The sequence below is a fragment of the Phlebotomus papatasi genome, chromosome 2, assembly GCF_024763615.1.
Source record: "Phlebotomus papatasi isolate M1 chromosome 2, Ppap_2.1, whole genome shotgun sequence".
In the NCBI taxonomy this organism is placed as follows: domain Eukaryota; kingdom Metazoa; phylum Arthropoda; class Insecta; order Diptera; family Psychodidae; genus Phlebotomus; species Phlebotomus papatasi.
The window spans coordinates 84,964,915-84,976,930 of record NC_077223.1 but is presented as its reverse complement, the minus strand read 5'-3'; the positions used below and the strand labels follow the sequence as shown (position 1 = coordinate 84,976,930).

The window sequence follows — 12,016 nt, the reverse complement described above, 5'->3', positions numbered from 1 at the left end:
GAAGTTAGGCACCTTTGAAAATTAAAAATGGGCCTCTTTATCATATTTTTAAAAAGAACTGAGACTTCCCATCAAGGACAATTAGCTGAAAAACATCTGCGTTTTCAGCATATTTTGGCTGAGTAGATCAGCAAAAATATGCTGACCGGTCAGCAGTTCCGGTCAGTATGCAGACCGGTCAGCAGAACAAAAAGTGCTTGTTGCAGATTCAAATTCAAATTGATAGAATTGTAAGGGGGCAGCCATTTTGTAGTTTTAGTATTGCCATGTAGGTGAAAACGTAGAGATGCCAGTTTTTGGTGGGAATTCGATCATGACGGACGAAAAATTTAGAAGTGATAATTTGCTGGAAATTTATAAGCTTTGTAAGTAAAAAACCAAGAGAAAATTAGGCTACACGTTTCACAGAAGATTTATTTATAGGATTTATGACAGAGTTTCTGAAGGACGTCTACGAGGAAGATTTTGAACTAAAAGTTAGAAAATGCCTGTAAGTAGGAAACTAAAGAAAGATAGAATTAGAGGACTTAAAAAGATTCTATTTATAAGATAAACAAGGAAAGAAAGCCAGAATTGGGGAAGATTTTAAGAGGGCAAGATTTAAAGGCTCAGGTAAAATTTAAGGTTAGGTTTAGAGGCTCTCATGGCTGACCCCCATTTTTGTTTCAGATCTTAAATCAGTGTCGATCGCCAATTCTAATAGTTTGATACGGTTATACTTAAAGAGAATAAAGAAATAATTTCCGATGGAAGAATTTGTCAAGAACAGTGCTAATTAAATGTATACCAAATGTATGGTACTGTCTCGCGAGTTTCGTTTTAAGATTAGCAAAATTCAGCTGGAAACACATATATAAATGTAGAAGTAGTTTAATTTTAGAGGTAATTCCTCCAGTATGTCTTTTAGATCAACTCGATCAACTCGAAAATTCGTATAGAGGAAATTGTAGTATCATTTAGAGTTCTTGAATCAATTTATGGAGGATAATCGGAACATTTGAAGTCGATATCATCATTAATTTGTCCAGAAAATAATTGTATTTGAAAAAAATTTGCTCCAGGCTAGAGATTTCGTGTTTGTAGAAAAAAAAAGCATTTAGAAGAATTGGAGCAGGATAGAATGTCATCTATAAATAAAGTGTAGTCCTAAGTGGTATCTATTGTGTGCTGGGGAATCAGTGGCGCAATAGGCAAGATCGTTATCTCTTGGGCGGATCGATTCCCCGGCTCGACTTACTGTTGTGAGTTCGAGTCCCGCCCGGTGAAAAGTTCTGATCTAATTTAGGCAATTTTCATATGTTAATTACGTAATATAATGCACCGCCTACGCCCAACAACTCCGGGAGCATGGAAGAAGCATCCACAATGCGGGGAAGGCGCTCCTGGGCGAGTCTACAAACGGACTAGCAGATTCTTCTAACACGGGATATGGACATTGTAAAATGATTACCTTTGTAATGAATATATCTCGATACGATTAATAATAATTGTGTGCTGAAGAGAGTACATTAATATTTAGTTTAGTTTAGTTTATACGATTTTTTAAAATACCATTCTAAGGTATTTTTTGAGAATTTTTAGTTAGACTTGATTTTTTCGCCCCTAAGGATTTTTTTTTACAAAAATCATGTATAGTATACTCTCGCTCAATTGGGTCTTTTTCAATCGGGCGAAAAATTTTGTTGACAATTTTCACGGTTAATTATAAAGCTAATTTGCTCAAATTTGCTGTAGTTTTTCCTATTTTATCGTGGTCTTTATATTTGAGTGCTTCTTGTGGAATTTACAAAGGTTTTGACGCCAAAACCTATCGATAAACCGGATGATATTTTGCCCAATTGAGAGAGAGTCTACTGTAATATACAAAGTTGAAGTACAACTAAATTACCTTTCCAACAAACCTATTTTTTTTAAGTTACTTTCACTAGAACTCGCGATATAACGGATAATATAAGAAATTGCAGAGAAACTATAAAACAACTAATTAAACAAAATTGTGACGCCTAGGAACAAAACGAAAAACAGATTCTTGATCAGGAGACTCGGCTCTACCAAACGTACCATGCGCGATCTGTGTGCCAAAAATCGTGTTGCATTGTGTAATGGAACAGAAACAATAAACGTCGTTATTTTGTGTTTTCCGCATAACAAAGAGAAGACAGACATATTTTGAAATTTGAGCACTTCGAAATTCGAAAGTACCACCTTTCGAAAGTATCAAGAAGTAAGAATGTCTGTATTTTGGCTTTTCAAATAGAACTTTCAAGCTCTAATTGTGAATGATAAAATCAAGTTTGATTTTGAAATTTCAAAATCTTAGTAAAAATTCCAAATTTATGCGGGTGGGGTCGTCGAAGGTGATGGAAGTCGATATCTCTTACCGTTTGGTCTCTAGCCATGTCACAAGTTGAAAAAGACTGGTTACTCATTTATCATAAAAGAATTAAAAAGGACAGGAATAGTACCTAAATGTCGTTCCTATTTTTTATCTCACAACCCTCACAATAAAGTGAAGATGGACGAGATGGACGCGTTTTGACAATCGAGAATTTCGAAGTTTGAACAGGATTTCTGAATGTGATTTCTCCTAGTTTTATGATGTTCCGTCTTTTGTTCTGAAGCTTTGTAGAACCACAAAAATAGATAATATTCGCCTTTTAATAATTGCTGTATTTTCAAACTTGTAGGACTCTTATTTGCAATTTCTTTGTAATATCAAGTGTTAAGAGTATGGTTTTCTTTTCTCACTCTTCGTTCTGCACACATAATTGCTCGGAAGGCATTGCAAGTCTTAAGTTTTATGTGCGCCTTTACAAAGTATCAAAGTTTCAAATGCCTCTCAACTTTTGTCATTACAGAAGCACTTTTCTGCTTTCGTCAACGGATAAAAAAGTCATTTACAATCCCTCCAAATTTCACACTAACATGTACTTGTACATCCTTTTGCCTGTTTAAAAGCCGGAAAATTGCGTTAAAAGCATAAGAGGGGCTTGAGAGCTTCCAAATTGAATATAAGTGGTGTGAGGAAATGTGAAAATGACATCAGAGTTTTATGGGCTTTTGATATTTTTCTCATACTTTGTCCTATATTTTTTTGCAACATGGTTTGTATGAAAAATCTTGCTTGCCTAGGACATAAAGCGATAATTGCACTTAATTTAATAAAAGTGTGATATTCTGAGCAAAGTGATGCAGTTAATAACAATGTAATTCATAAAGCAATGACTTTATAGCCAATTCAAAGGAATAAAAATCTAATTTTATGTCAGTGGAAAATATTTTAAAATAATTACAAAGACGATTTAAGTAAAAGAATTTCTGCTTGACCATCATAACAATAATTTATGTTGTCAGAGATAATTTGCATAAATTGTCCAAATTAACACAAATTTTCCATGGGCACTTTTAAAAGGTGCAAGGGGAAATACAATCCTCGTACATCGTCTAAATATTTTTGAAACACAAATCGTATTTTGTGGAAATTTTGGGTTAATATTCAGATAGTAAATTATTTAATCCTGCAACATATTTTAGCCTTATTACGCTTTTTGATTGGCTAGAGATTGGACACATTCCAAGCTTTAACCAATCAGAGAACTCGATAAAACTAAAAGATTTCTTATTTGCAAATATCAGCCGTTCCTCTTCAAGAAGTCTTAAGGCCTAAAGCATAATACGGGCTTCAGATCTAAGGCTTAACCAAATGGCTTAACTGTTCAAATATCTAACCAATTACGATTTTTTGGAAAAGTTTAACTTGGGATTGAATTATTAAAAATAAATGACATTTGAGGCTCTCAAAAGGCAACTAAATTAATCGCTATTCAGGATTTTGAGGCCTTCGGGAACTGGGCTAAACTTCTAGTCTGAAGACCGCTTAAAGCAGAATTTTCAGAATCAAACCAAGTTACCCCAATTTACCCTATACACAGAAAAAAATATTTTGTAAAACTGTTCGTAAATGTTTGTGAATTCCTATAGGGGAGTTACGAAATGCTCGTGAATCGTATAACCCACAAACATGTTCGTAAAAGTTTGTACTTTTTTCACAAACATTGTTCGTAACATGATCACTTGAGGAGCATTTTTTGTACTCTTACAAACATTTGTTCGTAAATGTTCGTAAACACACAAAAAATGTTAGTAAAATGTTGTCATTTGTTCTTAAATGTTTGTTTTCCTGTCAAACATTTTGTGAACATTTACGAACAAATGACAAAATTTCACGAACATTTTTTGTGTGTTTACGAACATTTACGAACAAATGTTTGTAAAAGTACAAAAAATGCTCGTCAAGTGATCATGTTACGAACAATGTTTGTGAAAAAAGTACATACTTTTACGAACTTGTTTGTGGATTGTACGATTCACGAGCATTTCGTAACTCCCCTATAGGAATTCACAAACATTTACGAAGATTTTTACAATTTTTTTTTCTGTGTAGGATTCAGTAAAAGGCGTGGAATATTTTTTCATGGGAAATCTCCTTTTACGATTATAATGGTACTTTTGATCAGTAGAGGAGACCGGGGCAAAAAGTCACAAAACGGATGTTTTATTTTTTTACAAGCTATCCGAGCGCCCCAGAAATTTCTAATTAGCGCGGTTTTATAATAAATTTACCGCACTACAACTTTGTGAAAGTAATTTTCCTTTATTTTGTAACAAATTACATTATTATCAAACCATTTTCCAAGAGGTAATTTTCTGACCATTCTCAAAAATGCTGGGGCAATTAGTATCAGGCATGGGGTAAAATTATCACATTTCTATTCGTTTTATTACCGGCTCCCGTAAATTTAAAAAATACAGATGACATTTTCATAGGAAATTTATTCCTCTACAACTTTTTAGAAGATCGTTTCCTCTAACTGAACGAGAAAATTGCTTTTTGAAATATTTTCTAACAGCTATTTTTGGCAAGAAAATTCTATTCAGTCATTCTGAAAAGGCGAAAATGGCGAATTGGGCGAGATTAATTTGACGAAATCTGCCGAAGAGTTGCCGAGTAAATATCACTTAAGTGCAGAATGAAAAAAAACAAAAAAAGAGGAAGATAAAAAAAACAATAAAGAGAAAAAATTACAAAAACAAAAGAAATTTAACAAAAAGTGTTCTGTAAAGGTAATCACTGTTAACTTTAGGCACTAAGAACCCCCTGGCCGAACCCCCGCCTGACCAGAATGCCCGACAGGTACTCAGGATCAGGTCATCCAAAGATCAATAGATGGAACAAGAATAGAACAGCTCGCATTCTCTGACGGGACACCAGCAGGGGAATTCAGTAACAGTATGACAATGTCATATGACAAATTAAAAAATATTTATGCAGTAAATTTTGAATAACTAATCGTAAATTCTACTCATATCAGTTACTAAAAGCTTCATAGAGTTCCTTGCAATGGCCATTCGATGCTGACTTCCAAATTTAACCACGAAAATATGTCATATGACATGACATTGTCACACCGTTACAGAATTCCCCTTCAGGTCCCAACATAACCAATGAAAACGTTTCTGTGAGGCGTCATATGGTCTCGGCGACTCAAGCCGCAGATATACCTGACACAATCATTTAAAATGAAAATGTTAGCTCTTTATTAAAAAGAGCTCTGCTCCGTAATTGAAAAAAAGGAAGAAGGATCAAACGAGTGTCAAAGAGCGTGATGTCCCGGAAGCGTCGAAGGGTATAAGGAGAATAATTGACCTTACGGCAAATAGAAGTGGCCTGATCAGACCAATAGCGAGTTGTGTTGAAGATTACATCCAGATTTTTGACCTGATCAGAAAAAGAAATAGTTTCACCGTAAAGGTGTAATCGATGAAAATCAAGACACTCCTTTTTTGAAATTACATTAGCTTGGGATTTTTTGGGATTTAAAATCAAACCGTTGGATAATACCCAGTGCTCAATTCTGGAAAGATTAGCGTTCATGTTGTGAAAGGCTTTCTTCAGGATTGGAAGGGTTACCCTCAAGGTAGATTTGAAAGTCTTCAAATCTACCTTCAATCTTCATCATCATCGCTGTCTACAACGACAAGCGGCGACACATAGCAATGACGTTTCTTTTTGCCGTGAGACATCAGAAATAGCTTCGGTTTTTGTTACTTTTTGCCCCATAGCTTTTTGTTACTTTTTACCCCCAGTAGTGGTCGTTTTTATTAATACGGTTTCTGGAGAAAAGAATCTTTAGAAAATGCTAAAATGGATAACGGCTTCGTATTCAAAGAATCCTAATTATTTAGGAAATATTCATCAGTGCATCAATTTTAGAAAATAAGTAGGTAAAAATTGATATTTGTTCTAAGGAAAATATTTGAAAAACTGGACTAAAAATTTCAATATTTTTTTTTATTTTTTCAATTCTTAGTTCTAATGCTAGGAAACTTAGTGCGATGAAGAAGGTCTATGGAGGTTATCTATGGAAAAAAATTAAGCCGCTATCTTTTTTATATAGGACGAGATTGAATTTTGGAATTTTCAATTTGTTACTTTTTGCCCCAGTCTCCCATTAGGAACGTAAAATTAATCATAAATTACTAACTGAGATATCAATATGATTCTGACCTTTCTAATTTTTCATTTTCCAAGAAACTTCCCGGTTTTCAACCATTGCATGGTAATTTATTACATATTTCGAATTTGAAACTTTATTTTTACTTTTTTTTATTATTACCAAAATACAGCCTAATCCTTAATCATTTTCATTTTCATCCCTTTTGAAGAGGCGTGGCCAAAAAATACGGGCAGAGTTTTTTCAGGACGCTCAATAATACTTTCTTCTAAAAGAAATAGGGGAAAGTACTCTGCCTTCGAAAGTTCATGCCTTCGAATAATGTCAATTTTCTTTTAGTTTTCCTAAGAGACTTACACATTTCTGCTAAATATTAGTTAGCTTATTATCAATTTTTGATAATTATGTGTAAGTCTCTTAGGAAAATCAATGAAAATTCACATTATTCGAAGCTATGAACGTTCGAAGGGAGAGTACGTTCCCCTAAAATGTAAAAAAGTATCTCTTCTTTAAAAAATTACCAAGTCATTACTCACCTCCTGTTCCTTTTTGTAGTGAATCCCGTAGCTCTGAAGCGTGAATCCATAAGATCCATTCTTCTTCTCCACTATAATTGTCCGTCTTCGTCGATCCTCCTCTGGTCTCGTCATCGCCACTCTGTCCGTCTTCATGCGCTGAAGAACTTGTGAGTGCTGCAACAACACAAAAAACTTTCAGACTCAATAACAAATTGATTCTCACACAAAAGACAGACACGTTGAGGAGCAATTGAGAGTGCAAATGGAACTGAAACTTGCGTTTCCGCAAACTGTCCAACTGTGCCAAAGTGAAATTGTGCGACTCTTTGATTGTCCATTTCCGGACAGTGATACCATGGAATTCCTATTGTTCCCATTTCCCATAAATGGGACAGAATTATTTGTTTCGCATTCTCTTCTCTGGTGACAATTTGCTCTTGTCCAGACAGAGAGGAATATTTGAGACAGGATCTCACTCCCAAGTCACTGCAAGTTCCGTTCTATAGCACTATTGTTAACTTTATTGCACCTCCCAGAGACCGACCAATTTGGGCAGAAATATGAATTTCAAATGGCAAACGTGACGATAATGTTGATATTGTTTGGTGGTTTTCTTATGCCGAAATTCTTTTGTCACTCATATCAATTACCAGGGAATTATCAAGTCTGTCTTTCTGGAAAATTAGCACCTTCTAGCACGAAGTCAGATTACAAACACACATGCCTTTTGCGAGGCGCCAATGATGGATTGTAGGACAAAAATACTTTTTGTGATAAATTGCTATTCACAAAACAAAATACGAAACATAAATTTCTTTAAATATTTGTTAAAGAGAATATTACAGTGAGACCTCGATAGAGTCAATTTACAATAGAGTCAACAGCTATTTTTTTACTCTACGGACTCCGATAGAGTAAACTTGGACCGAAATTGACTTCGATAGAGTCAACTTTTCCTTTATTATTGAACTAACACTATTATTATGATTTTATTATGAATTTTTCGAAATTAAAACCAATGTTTTTGTGTATCCATGTAACGTTTTTAACACAAGAAAAATATTTATGTAAGTAATATGCTAATATTATGATAAAATTCGTAATAATTTTGCCATGTACTCATTTTCCAACAAAATAATTGTCTTTTCGTGATTTTAAGCGTTTTGACCGATTGAAAGTTCTTTTGTCTTTTCTCTCTTATCATAAGATTTTTGGATTAAGCCTATGATCACAATGCAAGGAATTTTGTAAGGTAAAGAAAAACGTACAGGAAACTAGATTTTTTGAGTACAGTAGAGTAGTAGATTCTCTCTCAATCGGCTCTTTTTCAATCGGGCGCAAAATTTTGTTGACAATTTTCACGTTTAATTATGAAGCTGATTCGCTCAAATTCGCTGTAGTTCTTCCTATTTTATCGTGATCCTTTATAATTGAGCGCCTTTTGTGGAATTTACAAAGGCTTTAACGCCCAAATCTATCGATAAACCGTTACGTTAATCTTTGATCTAGAACAAATATTAAATAATACCTCTTTCTAACAAAATTTCATATTTTAATTTTTGTCTCGGACTCCAATAGTGTCAACAGGTCTGGGAATAATTAGTAGACTCTATCGAGGTCCCACTGTACTTCATATTTATTTCACGTTTCAGTTCCAGCACAAAATTTTCTCTTCCTAAATTATTTACTAAATATTTGCGTTTTTATGAGCAATATTGAACCAGAAAAATCCGATTCCGCAAACTAAGGATGAATTATTGTTATATTTGTAAGAGGTTCCTAATAAAATAAGTCACACCTTTAAATTTTTTTAAATTAATTATAGCAATTACTATATTAGTTTTTATCTAATTATTTCTAAGAAAAAAATCCTCAATGTGTCTCCGATAAAAAGAGAATTTGTTGTGATCTTTAAAAGAAGAGTGCAAAAGAATGAGATAATATAATGTCAAGCGTGTGAGAAAGGAATATAAATTTTGACTTCATGAAATTTTCCTGGCCTAAAAGGTGAACTGTAATCATTAACTAACCAATTGGAATTTTTTTTTAATTAAATCTTGCACACGTTTCAGACTATAAGAAAATTTCACGTAATAAGAATCTCCGTCGCTTTCTCAAATGTCTTGAATATGTCTATATCACTCTTTTGCACTCAAATCTAAATTGAATTTGTTGTGACGATCGTGAGAAGAAGAAGAGTACGAAACGTGAGTTAGGTCATAGAAGAAAATTTTGATTTCACGAAATTTTCTTAAACTAAAATATATGCCAAGAGTATTACTGACAAAATTATATCTGTTAACTGACCCAAGTTACAGTTTTACTGACCGAACTTAATTACTAACTGATTCAAAACGATTTTTCACTTTCCAATATTTTTCTGTATTTAAACAGAAAACAAATAGAGAGAGGCAAAGCGGTCCATGCCAAGCGTAATGCTCAAGTTTGTGATTAATGACTCCGACACACCTTTTAGATCAGGAAAATTTCATGAAGTTAAAATTTAAATCCCTTTCTTTCTCACAAATTTTTCATATGTTTATCTTATTCTTACGCACTTCAAATTTGGTTGAGCTAAATTGAATTTGTTGTAATGTTTAAAAGAAGAAGAAGAGTGTGAAAGATTGAGATAGACATACACAAAGCGTGGGAGAAAGAAAGGTATTCGAATTTCGACTTAATGACATTTTCCTGATCTAAAAGGTGTGCCGGAGCCATAAAGATGCTAAAGCTAAAAGTGTCTACTCATTAATTGTCTAGATAGATTAATATGGTTATTTTGTATTCTACATTAATAGAAAGTAACGTAAACTGGTTTTTTAATATGTACCAATATATATTGGTCGTTTTACAGTTGTAAAACGACTGATATTGCTTCAGGTTTGTATAAAATTCAAAGGCCTTTCCAGTTAATTCAAGCTTGTTCCAATCAGTTGAGAAATACGTTCTGTAGAGCTGTTTAACCCTTTAAGGACGATTGGAACACCGGTGTCCCATAAAGAAAATTATTTTTCCTGGCTACCTAAAGTTATTTTTTTCTTATATCTATACAAAATTGTAAAGTAGAAGGTTGAAGGAATCTAGGATATTTTTTGCAAGTCTCTAGCTATTTGCTATATAGTAATTTTTTAACCTCAAAAATGACGAATTTTTAAATTCTCATCTTGAAAATTAATTTTAATTATTTTTTATACTTCCAATTTTTTTTAAGCAAAACCGTTTTGGAAAAAGAAACTACAATACTCAAACATAATATTTTTCATTACAGTGAAAATTATCATTCATTGTTATTGTCAGAAAAATTACTTAAATTTTTAGGCTATTTTTGTCCCTATCGCTCATAGAGGTAAAAAATACACCGAATCAGACTCTGTTGGATTTTCTAAGGCTAGATGTAAGACTTTTTACTGATTTTGTCTATCGGTTTCATTTTTATTGCGTATTTTCGATTCGCGAAAACTGTCTCGTTGTTAAAGGGTTAATCTTCGTTTTATTGAAAAAAATTAATGCAGCACTAACTTCAAAAGAAATAAGCCTTTTCAAAGTTAGATTTCTAGTCGTATCTCATTATTTGCCTATTTCTTTAGTGGTCAAGTCTGAAGAATTAAATGCAGTGAAGTTCCTTTTAGTGGAATTGGAACACTTTTAATTCTAGATAATTTTTGATGATCTAAAAGGGGCTCTAACATGGGACACCTTCGTCACTAAACTGACACTCTACATGATAACCCACTGCAAGATTATCCCTATTGCCCTATACAAAACTTCTTGCTCTCGTTAATTCCTGGAATATTTCTTTAATTGCTAAACTACATTTAAACTTTTTAAAGTAAACCACTCAGGAACTCATCAAAAAAATTCTTTCTCAACAAGAAATAAAACTTAAGAGTTGCTGAATTATTTTCCCGAGGGAAGAAAATCAATAGAATCCTCCCCCATCCCAAAACTTCTAAATGCAATAAATTCTAGCAATGCACAATAACATTTTCCCTCCCACAGAAAGGTATGCCAATCCCTTTGTGGGCGTTGAGGATTGAGATAAATATCAAAGCATGGGACTTTTGTGGTCCTACTCTGTGGACAGTCTGGTCACTTTTGCGCTGTTGAGATGCCCCGAAATGCCTTTTCTAATTATACAATTTGCAGGAGAAATTGCTGGTCATTTAATGTGTGTGTGCAATTAATTTTGATTTTACTCTCGCCACGAAATTGATGCATTTTCTCTGGCACCCGGACACGCTTCACATGGTCAGAAAGGTAAATGCAACTCTCTGTTTTTTTTTTCTCCGGGGGATTTAAAGGGGAAAATTCTGGGGGTGTCTGATACTCACCGTTGAGGCCTCCAGCTCATCCTCTTCACTGATGTCTGGAGTGGATTTCCTCGCGGAAGGTGGCAGATTGGACGTCGGAGACACAATCTCAGCCATCTTCCCACCTTCCCGGACAACAACTCTCACCTACACAATCCGAAGGTCCGGACACAACTGTCCAGCAATTCAGTGCCTCTCTTGGCTCTCAGGTCGCTCTTCTGGCGCTGTATGAGTGAGGCCGCTCCGGATTTTCATCTTCTCTCTGTTTCTCACCAATTGAGCCCCATTGTTGGCTTTTTTTTGTGCACTCTTCTTCGCAATTTGATCAATCACCCACACTGTCTTCAACAGACAATTTATCACACTTCCACTTCCAAAATTGCACAGAAAACTCCACACAACTATCCCTAAAAGGCTCCCCTGGCAAATTCCGCACTAGAAACACCTGAACACGGGGAATGGACAGAGAAAAGAGTCCCCGAAAAGACGAGCACGAAGTATTTCTCAGTTTTGAGACGCCATTGCTAGTGGCTCCTGTGAAAATTTGCAACATGTCACTCTCTGGCCCCCACCCCAGGTGCCGCAGGACGAAGGAGAGGTGGCCAAAAGGGAGTCCCTGAAGGGGCTAAGTGTATGGGGGAGAGAGAAGGACTCCAAACAGACGGGAAAACGT

The 12,016-nt window shown here is 34.6% G+C and overlaps 1 protein-coding gene across 1 annotated transcript in view; it reads right to left on the bottom strand.

Annotated features, from left to right (window-relative positions):
- LOC129804810 (uncharacterized) overlaps window positions 1–12,016 on the bottom strand; it is a 15,909-nt gene extending 3,893 nt beyond the window's left edge. The window contains exons 1-2 of the mRNA XM_055852433.1: window positions 11,365–12,016; window positions 7,052–7,207 (exon numbers count right to left, since the gene is read on the bottom strand). Coding sequence (XP_055708408.1) covers window positions 7,052–7,207; window positions 11,365–11,460 — 252 coding nt within the window. The 5' untranslated portion in view covers window positions 11,461–12,016. The remainder of the gene's footprint in view (window positions 1–7,051; window positions 7,208–11,364) is intronic.